The 17,081-nt window shown below is 41.0% G+C and overlaps 1 protein-coding gene across 3 annotated transcripts; it reads right to left on the reverse strand.

The window, feature by feature from the left end:
• Positions 1-5,105: 5,105 nt before the first annotated feature.
• Positions 5,106-6,773, reverse strand: LOC147418975 (uncharacterized). Of its 3 annotated transcripts, none has more exons than XM_086505672.1 (7): positions 6,625-6,770; positions 6,464-6,531; positions 6,076-6,109; positions 5,922-5,996; positions 5,768-5,800; positions 5,583-5,687; positions 5,106-5,511 (listed from the first exon to the last, which is right to left on the reverse strand). In XM_086505672.1, the coding sequence occupies exons 3-7, from the start codon at positions 6,099-6,101 to the stop codon at positions 5,265-5,267; spliced, it is 486 nt and encodes a 161-aa protein (XP_086361798.1). In that variant the 5' UTR covers positions 6,102-6,109; positions 6,464-6,531; positions 6,625-6,770; the 3' UTR covers positions 5,106-5,264. The 3 variants fall into 3 exon arrangements, with proteins under 3 accessions (XP_086361798.1, XP_086361799.1, XP_086361800.1); XM_086505673.1 differs by having other exon boundaries at positions 6,621-6,728; XM_086505674.1 differs by having other exon boundaries at positions 5,351-5,525; positions 6,625-6,773.
• Between the last annotated feature and the right edge of the window lie 10,308 nt (positions 6,774-17,081).

A 17,081-nucleotide genomic window follows, 5' to 3' on the forward strand; every position in this document is an offset into this window, starting at 1 on the left:
GGATAATCGATCTACCTCCTCTGTGAGCTGCTTGAGATGAGCCTCGTTGGATTTTTTCACTCGAGGGCCCGAGGTTTTGATTGATTTTTGAATATTCCGAACAAATAGATTCCAAGCACAAGGTTTATTAAGACCCACATCTTTCTTGAGCTTTGCTGTATTTAACACTTCATCTTTGTCCCCAAGATTCCCCTTGGTAAGAGATGTATTACTCTTTTGACATGCTCCATGGCTCCTTATGAACATAAAGGACACTAGGGAACTAAGAAAACATGCATATATTATTTGTATTGAGCATGCCTATAGAAACTTTGATGATAGGTTTGCAGAATGGTAAAAATTCAACTTTTTTGTACCTATTTCTTTTGGCAAAACAAAAAATAGTGAGTGAGAAGCAATCATATGTTCTGATCACCAACCCATTGAAGTTAACTAGGGAATTTATCTCAAGTCCTACAAAAATCCCTAATCTTATTTTTATGCAACAAAACGTAAGAAATGATTGTTTATCTGCTTCGAGTGAAATTATTGGTAAACTGACTTGAGTTTTCAGTTGGGTGACGACCACTGGTTGAAAAATTGTAAGGTATTCCACTGGTTTATCTGGAATAATAAAATCCTCCTGAAGGGATGTTGTAGACTGAGACAGAGTAGTATTTAACTGTAACGGTTTTTCCGTGGAACAACTTGTGTCCAAAGATTCAATTGTAGCGACTGAAGTCATGCTGCAAGAGTCTGCTTTTGATTTATCCTTTGCATTATTGAAGGCAAGGAATGGAGTCTTTAACTTTGAAGAATTATCATTCACCACTGCATTTGGTATCTGTAGAGAGACAAAGACTTTATTTTGCAAGGATGGTGATGAGGCGACTTTCTTTGCCTGGATCACGGCCATAGAAAGGGTCCTGTGCTTGTCCGTTGTCACACAAGAACCAAAATCTTTTGAATCTTCAGCTTTCTCAGCGGGTATTAAGGCTTCCAATTGACAAGGGGGAGGTTGAGGAAGTTATTGCCTCTTAGACCTTTGAAGCATCCTCTTGCACAAGGAAAGGATCAATAAATCTTCAACTTTACCACCATCAGATAAGAAAGACTTAAATGTAGGGCATGGCTCGCGAGGGGGAACTTGTCCAGTGTCGCGGCATTCACGATCGAGTACTCAACTAGGGTCGGGTATATGTGCCACTAAGTAAGTCCACCTTGATATCGTTGATGATCCTTTGGAAGCTTCATATTGCTTCTTTTGTTGCTGATGATTCCGATAAGAAGTTGGTTACTTAGAACTATAGCATTTCCAAGAATATTCATGCTGAGACTTTGGCTGCTCGCATGAAGATGCTTTGTGTCTGGTTGTCTCTGAGATACCATGCTTTGGGTGAGAAAATTTTGGGTGCGAAACCTTCGATTTGGTCGGTTCAAAGGTTTGCATTTGTAACTGGTCCAAGAAAGTGTTGATGGAAGCAAGACTTGTTGAGAAATTCTGTTGCATAGCTTCCATTTGGGCTTTTAGAAGGGCAAGCATTCGTGCGTGCTGACCATCTTTTTCCTGGGATGTCGACATGGAGATCTCGACCTCGTCGATGGGAGGTGTCTCCTTTGGAGCGGGCAACAAAGGTGTGTAATCCGGGACTAGGAGCTCGTTGTGAACACGCACCAGGGACTGGAGCAAAATTATGTTGTTGAGTGCGTCCAACCTGCACTCTGTCATGGAGTAGGGTACCGCCCAAGGATACTCAAAGTGTGGGAGACGACGAGACTTACGCATCCGTAGATTTTGTTCCACACCATCCACTTTTGTAACTGAGTTTCATGACGATGGGTGACGTAAATCACGTAATCCGGTAGCGTAGGCACGACCTGTGGTGCAAGAACGAGTACTGATTCTGGAGCAGGTACTGGTTCGGGAATCTGTAATAAGAACGTATTCCGGCTCAATAACTGGTATATACTTTAGCTCGAGAATTGGTTTTAGAATCTGTCCCGGGTTCTGTGTCCGTCGTCGGAGTGTCAGGAATAATAGTAACCTCGAGGAAGGGGTTCTCTGGCAAACTCTCATCTGGAACCTTGTCTATGTATGAGAGGAAAGGGATGGGCACCCAGAACTTGTCATCTGCCATGGGTATTTGCTGGGTTTTTTTTAAAGTTAGTTTATTTGGGGGTTCATATGATCAAGATCAAGTGAGTGAGTTCACATGGGCTTTTTAGAAATTGGGTCTTTGGGCGGCCACTTAAACCGAGTGCTTGGCCGGGTAATTTTTTAATAAAATCCTTGCGCTGAGTTAAAAAACCTAAGAATGTCTGGCTGCCAGCGTAAAACTTGTCCAGCGTCAAAAATTTGCCAACGCAATGGTCCAGCGTAGTGTTTTTTTTTTTTGTCGCTTGGGTAATGTGCTGACGCTTGGTAATTGCGCTGCCGCTTGGTGGATTGGCTGCAGCGTGAGGGGTTTTCAGCCCACTGTTACTGTGAAATTCAGCCAGGGAAGTGTTTAATAAAGGGCAGCCCAGCGTTTCAGCGTAAAAACAGTCAGCGTATGGAAATTTCAGCCCAAAATTTCAGAATTACAGCGTTTCAGTAATTCAGCCAGTGAATTCAGCAACAACGCTAGGAAAAGGGTGCACACGTGCACAACCTAGGAGCAGAAAGGGGTGCGATCACTAGGGAAGGGGTGGCTACCTACGGGTTCAGTGCCCTTTCGCGTGAAGGGGTGCAAGCACACGGGTTCGGAGAGGTACCATCCGTGGAAAGGGTATGCAAAGAGTCACATCCCCACGAAAAGCCACATGAAGAGTCACCCCCAGCAGAAAATTTTCCCAAAAAAATCACCAGATACGTGGCACGCTGCACACACACATCTGTGTGTCTTCTGTTATTTATGTAATTGGACCATAAAAATTCATGTTACCTCATGATCGTTTGTGTGTGTGTACCACCTATTTTCTGCTTCCATGCAACGCCGGGAGAGGGGTAGAGTGTAGCGGCAAGAGTGAGAGGCTCACAACCGTAGGGTCCTGGGAAAATTTTTGCTCTGATACCACTGTGAGGCGTGTATGTACCAATCCTTAATTAGGTACTTAAACTCATGATTAAGACTTAAGAAACTTGAATTGAACTCAGAAACAAGACTTAGAAGACTCTGTGTTGATTGATTGCTTGATTGTGTGATACAAGGGCTCCTTATATATAGGAGACGAATAGGTACATATGAAAAGGTATGACCCTTTACGAAGAGACACATCCTTTAGGCGAATAGACATGTCTTTAGGCGAATGGACACATCCATTCGATGAAGAGCCGCAACCATTGGTCGAAGGGACATGACTAGTCATCGAAGGAGTGTGGCTTTTGGCGAAGAGGCATGTCTCTTGAGCGAAGGGTCGTGACCATCCAAGCGTAGGGGTTCTCCTTGGCATGGCACTTTGTGTATCTGCAACTAGGAGGTATGTAATACTGTAACATACAATCGTGACAAATGTAGTCCATGATTCGAGAAAGTGGTACAAACCCTTTATAAAGAGACGGTGAATCGTCCTTTGATCTCATAATATGTAGTATTTTTATTTAAACAACCCCAAAGTGCAAGAACAAAAAGACACAGGCAAAAGAGAAAGGGAAACGAGGGGTCATATGGCTAGCAACACAATACGTACCGAAAGAAGAACTTATTCAAGACATGGAGATCAAAGAGTCTTTGTCAACACTATCAAAGTTGAAGGTTACAACCCCAAAAATGAATGGAATGTGAATGAGTTCCTAATGTACTTTATGTATGAGAACAGGTGGAGTTTGTCAAAAAGAAAGTTTGTGGATATGATACGACCCAATCCAGTATGCTTCCATACAAAGTGACATTTAACCTTGGCCAAAATTTGCTACCCTGTTTTTACGCAAATATGTTTGCAAATCATGCACCAGAATATTCCACAGAATAACTTTCCTCTGCACAGAGGCGACAACCTGACCGTGCGCTATGTCTTCACATGCAAACACGTGCACCCCTGGCACTAAACTCTCCGTGATGAGACGACCATCATAAGGCCGAATTTGTGTCGTAGCTGTCAACCTCAACGGATTGAGGTAAGCACCCCGAGAACACTCAGCCTGTGCACATTCATGACATTTCAAACATTCAAAACATGCCGAAGATAGAATTCAATAAGAACCAGCAAGAATCTCCGCATTTCTCACCTGTGCAAATTCATAGTGCTTCAAAAACTCATACAATCTTATGATAGACTTGAGGCGGAACTGGCGAGGATTCTTGCAATCCTCAGCGGAGCCCGAGCCAGAGATTTGCTTGCTCTTCTTCAATAATACGTGGAGCAGCTCTGTAAACGCAGATTGCGCGACCACAAATTCCACTGGCAGGCAAAAGAACTCTTCCACAATCTCTGCTTTTGTCTTGAAAGCTTCCACACCTCGTTGAGCCAGATAAATGAGTATGCTCGTGTCAATAGCCACTTTAGAACCCACAGGAAGATGGAGCAGACCATGACCTTGATCACTTGTGAACAAAGTATCTGTTCCAGCCACCACCTTCACGCTATTGTTTCCCCTCTACCGCTCCAACTCCATCTCAATATCTACAAGAGAATTTGACGACCATTGAAAAAGATCAAACAACATGAATCTGTATATGTGAATCACAAAGCTTCATACATGAACTTGTTATCAACTGGTTTGAAACAGAAAGATACATTGCAGCTCTTACATATCAGTTGTTTGCCAAGCTATTCAACAAAGGTCAATCACCTTCAATCTGATGTAGCACTGCATAAGTCTAGAACCAATCTAGACACCAACATACGTACTCTTTGAGAGTCGACCCTTATGGCGCACCACCAAATAATCTATTCTATATCAGCAAAAAGAGCAAACCAATTTTGATCAAATTATGGATTCAAACGCCAAGGCAATCTCAACGTTGACGACTCAGCAACACATTCACAACAAACCAGATCAAGTAGTAGACAAAATTACAAGTCATCACAGTATTCAATAATGAAATTAGCAAACGATTAGACAGCTTCACATCCAAGCCCTTAAGGGACCAATATATTATAAACAATATGCTCATTACAAGAGAATGACACGTAAGCATCAAAAGAAAACCGAACAAAATAGATCATCTTGATTTAAAGATCAATGTCTTATAGAACATGGGTTGAAAACTAGCTGCTCGACTAGGTCATTGCATTGATCCTTGAGCTAAGGACTCACATTTGAAATTTATACAAAATTAACTTTTGGGTTGACAAGCTAGGGATTAGTTGACTGAGTGCTTACTCCTCCCCACACGATGGTTCTTGTCAGCCTTCTCTTTCGAGAATGGAGGTAGACCACACAATTCCTCATCAAGTGGTTCACACTCATCGTTGGAGCTTGACCTCCACCTTTTCATGACTGACACCAGATCTGTATCTTTAATTTCCTTTTCAAGCTTCTGAGCGACATCTTTTGCTCTTCTCCTATCTCTTCGCCTCAAAGCGAGATAGCAATTCACATCAGTGAACCTATAAACATCCACCTATTATGAAAGCATAAAATTTTCAACTATCCATACAACTACTGCCATAAAACCTACCAATCGAAGGATACTCCGCCACAACCTAACGCAGTCACAAATCGATCATAATGCTTATCCGACATTTCTTCCCAATCAACAACACTCAATTTTTTTGCAAGCTCCCTAAAAAAAAAAGATGAATATCAGCAATTCCCCATCTAAATAACTCTTAAGCAAATGTAAAGACAAAAATAAACATTTACCTGGGATTCTCAATCCAAGTGTCTAACACGATGCTGAAAACCATAAGCCAATGCATACTTTAGAATAAATGGGAAAGATAATTGAAGGATCTTTTTCTCATGAAAAAAAAAACACGTGAGGTGTTACTCAATTTCAAGTCGCATCAAATTGCACCTCTTCCAATCTTTTATAGCACAAGACTCCAAGTCACTCATGATCAATGTTGGGTAAGAAGCATCTGTGCACTCCCTGCTGCACATGCAATTTGTCAAAATGCTACAAATATACAAATACATTTAAATTCAGAAAAAAGGAAAATAAATAGAACCTGCTTGAAGTGGAGATTCCAGCCATGGATACCTCTGAACAAAACAACAAAAGAGTTGAGAATAACATACTTATTAAATCAAGAAGATACTCCCTCTGCATGCCTGTCTATGCTCATAGAGAACAAGCTCTCTCTCTCTCTCTCCCTCTCTCTCTCTCTCTCTCTCTCTCACACACACACACACACACACACAGAGTTACTCAAATATTTTGCTACTTTCTATGAATATAGCATTGTGGCGGGTGGGGCAAGTGCACAAGTAAAGAGGCAAGCAAGCAGCCCACGGACTTATTGGCAAAGGCGTCCAAGGATGTGGTCAAACTGATGTCGTCTCAAACAAAGCTACTCATGACGGCAAGGACATGCAAGGCAATGAGCGAAGTCCTACCTCATATTTGAGCAGCAAAGCCCAGTTCCTCTCAAGGTGTAGTTTCTGTATATGCCTCAAGTATCTACCTGAAATAGTACGTATGAACAATAGGAACAAGAAAATGCGGATGATGGAAATACAGATGGCGATAAGAAGAGTTTCAAAAAGACAATACACACGACATCAGATCTGGGGATGGCGACAAAGTGGTAGAGAAGCACATGCAACAGCCTTTCTTCCTCTCCTCCGACCTTTGCTATTGAAAGATGGTGCTCACAACCTAATTCGTGAGAAATGGGGACAAAATTAGATGCTCTCGTTTGAGAAAAGGCTATTCCCATACCAGGTTTCCAAGACATGAGATTTTTTTTTTAACAGACCGCACTCATCCAATGCGAGGTTTCACAAACACGTCCTTGAGCACTACAAGGGTCGCCTGACCGCATTCGAACCGATGACCCAAGTCACCGAAGATGAATACCAAGCTAGCTCCTTTGGTCGCGGTCTCCACTATTATTGAGCTACAACAAAACAACATGAGTAGTTAAACTTATGTGCCATGTAATAAGCAAAAGAGAAACAATATATATCAAATAATGTGCGTCACACAGAAGTGCCATACAGAAGTATGGTAGAGAGTCGGCATTGTGTCTCCCCAGAAATAATAAGGAACGGAAGCCGTGTCCTGCCCCGTAGACTAGTTGTGTCAACCAAGCAAACACATAGACATGGAGGTTTAGAGGAAGATTACAAACATCAAAGATTGCTTGTATCTTCGAAATGTACATTGCTATTATGTCCTTGTATGACTATTACCACCTTTATCCCTTAGTTTTGATCACGACCATGAAAGCCTGCAAGCTGCACAAAGTAGCCATGATCCATGTCATGGCTACCCTACCTATGTAAACATTGAACGGCTCAATTTCCTATGATTGATTCCCCCTTGAAGAGCTCTTATATTGATCCCTTCTACTTTGTATCCATCATCGTCATCATTACTAGCATATCCATTGTATCCATCTCTGCGATCATAATGTTCTCAGTCATCGTGCAATTGATCATGTCTAATGTGAGCTCCATCATCATCTCTTCTGTGACTTTTCTCTTGTGGTGACTATTGTGCTCAATTCTACTTTCATGTACCATCATTACTGCTTCTATGCTGTTCCACTTCTTTCAACTTAGCCTGATGCTCAAGCTCCTGACTAACAATATCATCATGGGTTATTTTGTCCATCTGAGCGTCTTCGAAATTTCCACATGCCATCAAGATGTAAGCATAGGTGATTGCATTTGGAGAGATGAGCTCCCTTTGTATTAGTTGAAAACAGTTTAGAGCTTCCTCGTCCCCACCCCCAGGTGGGGACCAGGAAGCTCTAAAATACCACCCTTAGGTGGCAATGAATGTGGAACAATTTCTATACTTCCCTGATGTATGCGAATCATCGGTGTTGCAATATAGAATTTCATGCAGTACCTTGGTGAAAGGGAAGCATCTAGTTGTAGAGTAGGAGACTCCAATGGAGGGTCAAAGGTCCAACCAAAAGTCAATTCATCTAACTTGCAGGTACTGCCAAACACTTGTTGAAAAGCACTTTGCATTAAAGACTTTGGTGTAAAAAGATCAAAAATCTAATTTGAAAAATGGCAATGAACAATACGCTTCTTTAGATAGTATTCTTTGCACAGAAACAGCTTCCCCGAAGAAGTTCGATTGATCTGAAAGACCAATTCAATCAAGAGTTCAACATTTTCTTGATAGGGAGATTCTTTCCTCTTCCTTTGACATAGCTTCTAGCTTTATCACGTCCTTCATAGGACCCAGGTGTAGAAGAGGGGGATAAAAAGGAGGTGATAGAATGTGAAGTAGAACTAGTTAGCAGAGGCCTTTTAAGGGTGGGAGACTCATCTGCATCAAGTGAAGGTTTGAGAAGGTTCTTTTATGTCAAGAACCTCAAAGAGCCAAAAATATGAAAAAAAGGGTAGCTTTCAATTTGTCTTCCAAAAACTACAGTCCATATAGATGACAAAGCTTTACCATTCCTCTTCTAGCACCCTTTATTTTCAATACAAGTTTGAGCAAGCCTCTCCCTGTTATCATTTATCCACTCGGCAATTGAAGGGTTCCTAACAGGTCTCACTAGGCTTAATCAATTAAGAAAACATAGTCAAGACAATTTTGATTTCCAATGGACAATCTCTAGTCACAAGGTAACTTGAGTCCGAGCAGATCCTAGCCCTGTCTTGCAGCGAAAGCTTAAAACTAGTACAAAATTTTATGCGTTCCTAAATTCTCATTTTCCAAAAGAGAGAATCTCAAATGCCATTTTCCCCATAGTTTTCAAAGGCACTAACATTTTGAGAATTCTCGGTTCTTGGTGCAATGAGTCTCTCTTGACCAATTGAGACCACCCATCCATAGATATGGCAACCCGACCCGGTCCCCACTTTCCACCCCCACAATCACACTTTTTTACTTGTTTCTTAATTACTACCACTTGATTGTTCATAACACATGTCATAAAAACTAATATCTAACTCTCCCAAATGATTTTCTCATGTTAAACTCATAATTTAATATGAGGAGGTACCAGGGGAGTAAAGGCTAGAATATTGGTAAGGCTGCCAGACCGGTCTCAGCAAGGGACCCAAAGGAGGGAAAATAGGGATCCAAATGGGGATGGTCTGCTAAAGAGAAATGTACATCAATGGGGTTTTAAAAGACCATAGGGTTTAACTCCATTAAGACTTCCAAAGGCTAATGTAAAATTCTAAGGTCCTATGCCATGGGAACTATCCTTAGGTGACCAAGGTGTTAATCCCTAAAGTCAACAAAGGGGATACAAAGGAGGGGGCGAGCCCTTCTTGTAGGGGATGAGAGAGAACACGCACACACACACACACACACACACACACACACACTACACAAGAGTCCCCAATACACATAAAGGAAATAGGACACATGTCAGGCTTTCAGGTGAGTTTCCCCAAATTAAGCCTGAATCCTATTGGATGGCCAAAGAGGTGGACCAATGAGAATTAAGCAAGAGTAAACTCAGCTTTATCATTTTAGAAATGCTTGATAACAGAACCAATGAAAACTAAGCTCCCTAAAAGACTATTGGACAATCTGCCAAGGGGTCCAATGAGAATTAAGCTGCCCATAAGCTTGCTTAATTCCTATTGGCCAGAAGACTAAAAGGTCCAATGAGAGTTTAAATTAATTAAACTACTTATCTAAGCTCTCACTAAAGGGGAAAGGATGACACTTGTCACAAGGCTCTTGATTCTGCTCATTAAATCCTATTGGCTAAGCTTTGCAAGGACCAATAGGGTGAAAGCATGAGTAAATCCCAAGAGGGGTCGAACAAGAAGAGAGAGAAGGCTTGCATTAGTCATACACAACTCCACACACTTGCACATTCCATGTGTTGAGCAAGAACTCCATCTCCTTCTCCAAGCATTGAGAAGTGGAGGCCTACACCAACAACTCTTGGCTATGGAATGCAAATCCAACCAAGAGCCAAGCTTCAATGGCATGCTCATCTCCTCTATCATATAATTACTAAGCTATGCTATGCTATAAGAGTGATTATGTGAGGAGAATACTTCATCTAATCTCATTCCCTGCTAGCTTTCACCATCTTTGAAGGTGTGTGAGGTCTTGGGACTGAGACCGTGAGGAAATTCACGTGTTTTCAAGCATAATTTGGTGCATGAAGCTTCCATCTTCATTGCACCAACAAGTTTTACCAAGGAACACGATGTTTTGTATTGTACAAAGTCTCTCTTGATGGGAGATGCTATAATACAAATGCCTTTTGGAGGGGGGATCGGCTCCATGTGAATCCAATCCTCAATTGTTGTCAATTGCTCTATTTCTCTCTCTTTTTCAAGTATTTTTCATGCCAAACTAACTAGGTGTTATTCTTATTTTGCTTTCTCCAACCAAGCACTCTTTCTATGCTCATTAGGAACATGTTCTTAATGAAATGCTCACTATGTTAAGTTATTTTCCGCTACACACAAGTTACTAGACCATTAAAAGTTACATTGGTATCATAGCTATTGGTTTCTCTTTTCTTGCTAAAGAAGAGAGGTCATAAAGATTGCTACAAATGGTTGGTATTATTACTTGCAAAAGAATAAGTAGAATATGGATTTTTTACCCTTAAGGCCCGCCTACTTTACGCAGTTAACGGGGCATCACCGTCGAGAGCTATGGTCTTAATAATGGAGTCCTACGGGGCTTGTTGCCTACGGCTTAACCGTTATTGAGCTATTAGAAGCTTGACAGGAACCGGTGCTGTCTTGGCTCTGTTTAACCCTCTCATCTATTCCTTGCAATTAATGATATTCCAAGCCACGGGTATAGATGCTTGAGTGCTTATCTTTGAAATTAAAGAGGAGTAGCAACTAGGGCTTGAAGTGCCAAAGTACAAGTAAAAATTTACACCTAAAATTTGTTAGTATGGCTAACAATAGTAAAGAGAGTGAAATAAATGTTGATGGCTTTGATTTTGCTAATGATCGAGCTATTAATGATGCCCCTATGCTTGTAAACTATCTTGTTACTAAGATTCAACAAGCCATGGGCTATCCATCCCTCCAAGGTGAAGTGCTACAGCAATTACGCACCCATGGGATTCTCCAAACTCCTCACCAAGAAGAGGGAGTGCCTAGGAAAGCTCCTAGTGAGATTTCCAAAAGAGGGCTCTCTACGGTGAGAGAAGAAGAGGATCCATATGAAGGGCTCAAAAGCTTATTGTTTGATGGGGCATCTCTCCCTCACAAAGGAGAGCCCAAGTCTCAACGGTAGAGCCCCCATCAAAAGAACGAGAAAGAAGTGAGTCTCCCTCCACCTCACCAGAGATGACACCATGAAGACGGCGATGTTGGACCTAGTGATAGAACCCAAATTCAAAATAGAAAAAAGAAAAAGGCACCTGGGATAGAGTGGCAATATGCAAAAAAAATCGGTGATTGATTCATAGATTCGGAGTGTAAAGCTATGCCATACAACAAAATCAAGCGGGGCACCTTGACAAAGAGATCATTTTTTAGGTGGACCTAACAAATTTGGTCGCACATGTTCCCATCCCAGTGTAGCTGCAGTTGTCAAAGGCCTGAGAGAGGAAATTCAAAAGAAAGAATCAAAGAAACATTACACATCTACGTTTAATGTTTCAAGGATGCCAGAACATCATGGTTCCAATCAACAAACTCCGAAATCATCGACGGATTGCACTCCAAACTCCAATGTGCAACCAAAAAGCAATGTACCTAGTGCATTCTCATTGAAGCGTCATTTTGACTTGGGAAAGATGTCTATGCATCAAACTTCATTGCAAGAAAGCTTACGTAACGGTCTGCTTGATGATGCACAACTCGCTCTTCCTGAAGCAATTTACTTTTCAGGGAGTGCTATGATGATGGTGGATAGTGAGCATTGGAAGAGAGCATGGAAGAAAATTGGTGAGTTTGAACCACGGTTTTCACCTCCCTCATACCATGCTATGCGAGATGATCTATTAGAGAAATATTATGGTCAAGTAAAAGAACGTGTGCAAATAGTAGTTCTCTGTAATATAAATCTTTCTAGATGTACTATAGTTAGCGACGGTTGGTCCAATGTACAAAGACAACAACTAATAAATCTAATGATTGTCTCACCTAGAGGTGAAACATTTTTTCAAACTGTGGATTCACATAGTTCAACTAAGTCTGGGAATTATATTGCCGATGTAATTGCCGCTGCAATAGATGAAGTGGGTGCAAAACATGTAGCCCAAATTGTGATGGACAATGCAAAGAACTGCAAGAATGCTAGCAAAATCTTGAAGCGATGATATCCGCATGTTTTTCCTTCAAGTTGCAATACACATGGATTGAATCTTGTATTAAAAGGTTGGTACAAAAGTGATGATACCAAGTGGTTTCCCGCTATTGTCGATATTGCTTACCAACTTGTGAGATTTATGCTCAAAAGACAGAGAGTATTAGATTTTTTTGACCTCGCATGTCAATTATGTTAAAACTACCTGCAGAGATTAGATTTTGCACTCACTTCTACACTTTTGAATCTCTTCCTCAAAACAAAGATGCAGTCATAACCACAGTTACATGTATGGCATTTCATGATTGGGAGAGTACTGAGAGCGCAAAAGTGAAAGAGAAAATCAAAGTCTTGAGGGTAGCGCTTACGAAAAGAACTTGGTGGAGTAGTGTGATGGATGTATATCATGTAATGATGCCTATTATGTATGCCATGTGCAATCTTGACTAAAAGGCACCTAATCTCGAAAAAGTATGGATGTAGTGGTGGACTATCTAAAGGAGTTTGGAATGTCCTGAAAAATTAGAGCACTCGGTGGTGGAAAAGCATTGGCATGTTCCATTCTCTTGGCATCAAAGGAAAGTTATCTTTCATGCTAGATGGATTGGGGCGCATACACCATTACATAGTGATGCTTACATGCTAGACCTTAAATACTGGAATATGTATTTGATGTCAAATGTTGAAGTGGTTCATGATTTTTATGAAGTGGTGAATACTTTTTATGCCAATGTTGATGATCATGTAAGATGCATTAAAGAAATGTCCGCCGTTCAATTCAAAGAAGGTTTGTTTTCAAACACCCTTGTTCAATAAATGGCAAAAGAGCAGCCTGCATGGAAATGGTGGATGATGAATGGTGGAGAACACTATGCTTTGTTGCATAACTTTGCAATGAAGGTTTTAGGCCAGTGTTCTTTGAATTCAAGCTCCGAAAGAAATTGGAGCATGTATAAATATATTCACAGCACCACTCGCAACCGACTTCTTGTGGATCGAGAAGATAAACTTGTTTACACATTGCAATGAAAAAAATATGTGTCACATTGAAAGTGAAGAATATGAAGAAGATATGCACAGATGGATGTACCACTGTGATGATGTGGAAGATGAGCACTTTGACGTTGGACCTATGATGTGCACAAGCCTTGAGCTAGAGGAAAATATTGATATTGACCTAAACGAGCTCATTCAAGCATGCGACAAAGTAAACATATATGACAGAATCTTGGAAAATGATGACAATGAAGAAGATTAATCAACGGTTACATTGAATTTGTAAAAGTGTGTCATATTAGTTTCATGCATCTTAATTTAAAAACACACATTTATATGGTTTAAAGATTACTTGAAAGAATCGCTCTACGATGCTTGAGGTTTAATAAAAATTGATATTGTACATCTATAAAGATTAATAACTATGTACATACCCTAAACTCTGTAATGGTGTGCTTCAAATAAGTTAAGCTCACCTCATTCTCCAAACACACCATTTGTGCTTGTGGGAAGTATGTGGACTTCCTCCAAGCACAAGTGGTGTGCTTGGAGAATGAGGTAGACTACTAACTCCTTCATGGATAAAGAGAATTATTAAATTGATTTGCCCATTTATATAGATACTTTTGATTACAAAAGAGGGGATCGGTGGTAGTAATGAATCACAAATAGTTACATTGAATCTGTAAAAGTGTGTCATATTAGTAAAATATTACAATTGGTTTTCGTCTTGAAGTAGATTTTGAAATACACTAGGAGTTGCCTCCTGCGGTCCCGGTGGTTTGTATTCATTGGCCATGCCAAGCATGGTATATAGGCCTCATTAATTGCTGCACCGCACAATGCACATGTGGACATATTTTGCATTTGCCTCACCAAGCATATAAGATGGTAATAGTGTCCACATGGCAACATATAATGGCCGCTCCAACCGTCTCGAAGACTTTGTAGCACAGGGGACATTGGTTGGTGGAGGAACTGCTAGCCACATTTGAGACCCCACAACCTCAGGATGCATCAACAAGTGGGAGATATGATTGCCTTGGAGTATAGGATTCAAACGTTCAGACAGACCCTGCACATCTTCACTAAGCTTGTTAAGTTGAACTTCAACCTTGCGATGGCCGGGCGCGGTTTGTGTTTGCGATAGTCTCACTGCTTCTTGCTCTTTCTCTGCAACTTTTGCTCCCAAGCTTTCTTGAACCTTGCTCAACTCCATTCCGGCCCCTTCCACCATAAGAGCAAGCTCTTGCCTTGTGAATGTCACCGTCTTTTTTATTTCTCTATTTCATTTTCATCTTCTTCTCTCATCCCTTCCTCCCATCCATAACTTGTTCCTCTCTCTAGGTATGTAGGTGTGTGTGCGTGTGTGTTTTTTTTTTTTTTCGGGGGGTGGGAGGGGGAAGCAACTGCCTACCACCATGGGTATTATCCCTTAAACCATGCATTTAAAAATAGTGGCATGAATTTCATGCATACTCTTATATGTTAAAAAAATAAAAATCCCCCCCCCCCCCCCCCCCCCCCCCCCCCCCCCCCCCCCTCTCTCTCTCTCTCTCTCTCTCTCTCTCTCTCTCTCTCTCTCTCTCTCTCTCTCTCTCTCTCCTTCCTTCTTGCTCATGAGCTACCCATATACCAACATGGTATGAAAGCTTCCATAGCCTTCTGCCTCGACAACCTTGGCTTCAAGCTCACAAGAAATAGGCAAGATTGCAGAGAGGAAACTTACGAACTGTACCTGCTTAAATTATGCACAAATGGCATCAACAGAATCGCCCATGCCTTGGGAATGTTTTTTGACACATTGAATGCCCTTGCTTCAACTGCTATAGGTCTCCATGATTCACTCGACCTAGCTTGAGAAGAACAGCATTCTTTTTTTTTGGATTTTTATATATTTTTCAAGCTTTGCTCACACTCTAAGCTTCTTTAAGCTTTTTGTGGCATCCTATTTTTAACTACAACAGGTCCTTCACTCCAATTTGACATATGGGCTTCCTTGTCAACAAGTCTATAAGGAATAATCAAATTTCAAAATTTTCTAATTTGGTTTGAGCAAAATTATGTTTTGAGTCTCAATTGTGGTTTATTTTTTGCATTTGAGCTTCATCAATAAAGTATTTACAGAGATATCAAGTTCTACAGAATCTCAGATTCACTTATGTCAAAAATACAATTTTATTGCAGAAATTTCTTCTTGCTCATGTTTTTTTGAAACTCAATTTCCATAAGCACACAATTTGCCTACATTACAGCTGAACAGATTGCATCATCGACCCAAATTCTTTCTTTGAAGTTGGAAAATTTTGACAGAACAAGTTTCCACACTTGGCAGATAAAATTGAAATTTCATCTTATGTGCGATTGTATTGTTAGTAAAACAGATCAGTGACCAGCAAAACTGGAGATGCTGAGTTAGAATGGATTAAAAGGGAAGAAAAAGCATTTGTGATCATTGTGCTTGCATGTAACGATAACTTTATATATCATATTGCGAGAATGAATACATCAATGCTAGCATGGCAATAGTTGAACAAGTTATCTAGTGCATAGATGAAGAACGCAAAAAATGTTTTAAAGGTTTAGTTTTTTCCTATCGTCATGAAGAAAGGTACAACTCTTTTGACTCATATTAATAGCATGCACGGTCTCATGTTGCAATTGACTAGAATCAATGCAAAAGTTCAAGAAGACGATGCTATCGCAGTACTTCTTAAGAATGTACGGGATTTGTTCAAATATAGGGACATAGTCCCTACCTTGCAAAATCTTAATGACCTTACATTTTCAAGCATAGTTGTTTTATAATAGGAACAATAACATATGAATTCCATGTTAGGAAATAAGACGTAGCTAAATAGATAATTGAGTAAATTACTTAATGGAGAGAAACAGATTTATATACACGAGATTATAGAGTAGAGAGAGAGAGAGAGTACACACGATATACGTGGTTCACCCAATGTGGGCTACGTCCACGGGAAAGCAGCCACTCAATGGCTTTCGTACTTCAAAACAAGAAGTAGTTTACAAAGGGATTATACCCTTAATGGAGCTCCCGCCTTGCTTCACTCTCACCACCTCACACTCACCTTGTTGCATCAACTTCACACTATGAAATGTGTGTAGAAATGGCCTCCTTTTATAGGCCAAAAGGGCTGCCCTCTCTTATGAGAGATAGCCATGTGTAGCCGCCCTTGTGCGAATAAGTCCAAATCGGACCCTCCAATCAGCCCATGTGTGGCCGCCCTTGAGAAAACAAGTCCGCTTTTGAATTCGGCCACCGGCCATTGAATTCGGCCACCGGCCACCGGCCATTGACTTCCGACCACCGGCCACCGGCCATTGCTTTCCGACCACCGGCCATCGGCCATTAACTACCGGCCATCGGCCAACCGACCGGTTGTTTTCCGACCACTTTCCGACCGCCGTCCGGCCATAATATTCCGGCGAAAAAAGAATATTCTGGCGAAAAAAAAAGTATCGGGGGCCTCTGTCCCGAGGCCTTTAAAGTTGCCCCTGATTCTTGTCCGTGAAAATTTTGGTTTCCGATGAGTGATTTTCCTTCACGCACGATGGCTTCTCCTCATAATGGGGGCCTTACAAATGTGCGCTTTTACCAGAGAAAATGACAAGGGTAAATGAGGCTCCATACTTAACATTCCAATAGTACTCTCTTTGGAGGAAGTTTTAAACATTAGCTTTTGTTGTGCAACATCAGAGACCTACTACTGCTAATACATTCAATCATGGTTAAGGTAAACCTTAAGTCAAATGCTCCATTTGTGGTAGAAGTAATTA

The sequence above is a fragment of the Adiantum capillus-veneris genome, chromosome 29, assembly GCF_014529385.1.
Source record: "Adiantum capillus-veneris isolate H3 chromosome 29, ASM1452938v2, whole genome shotgun sequence".
Taxonomy (NCBI): Eukaryota; Viridiplantae; Streptophyta; class Polypodiopsida; order Polypodiales; family Pteridaceae; genus Adiantum; species Adiantum capillus-veneris.

Bases quoted from the DNA above. Each gene is read 5' to 3' on its own strand.
- LOC147418975 (XM_086505672.1), bottom strand. From the start codon at position 6,101: ATGGCTGGAATCTCCACTTCAAGCAG. The intron at 5,997-6,075 runs GTTCTATTTATT...CATGTGCAGCAG, and splicing joins GGAATCTCCACTTCAAGCAG to GGAGTGCACAGATGCTTCTT. The intron at 5,512-5,582 runs GTAGGTTTTATG...GGATGTTTATAG, and splicing joins GGCGGAGTATCCTTCGATTG to GTTCACTGATGTGAATTGCT.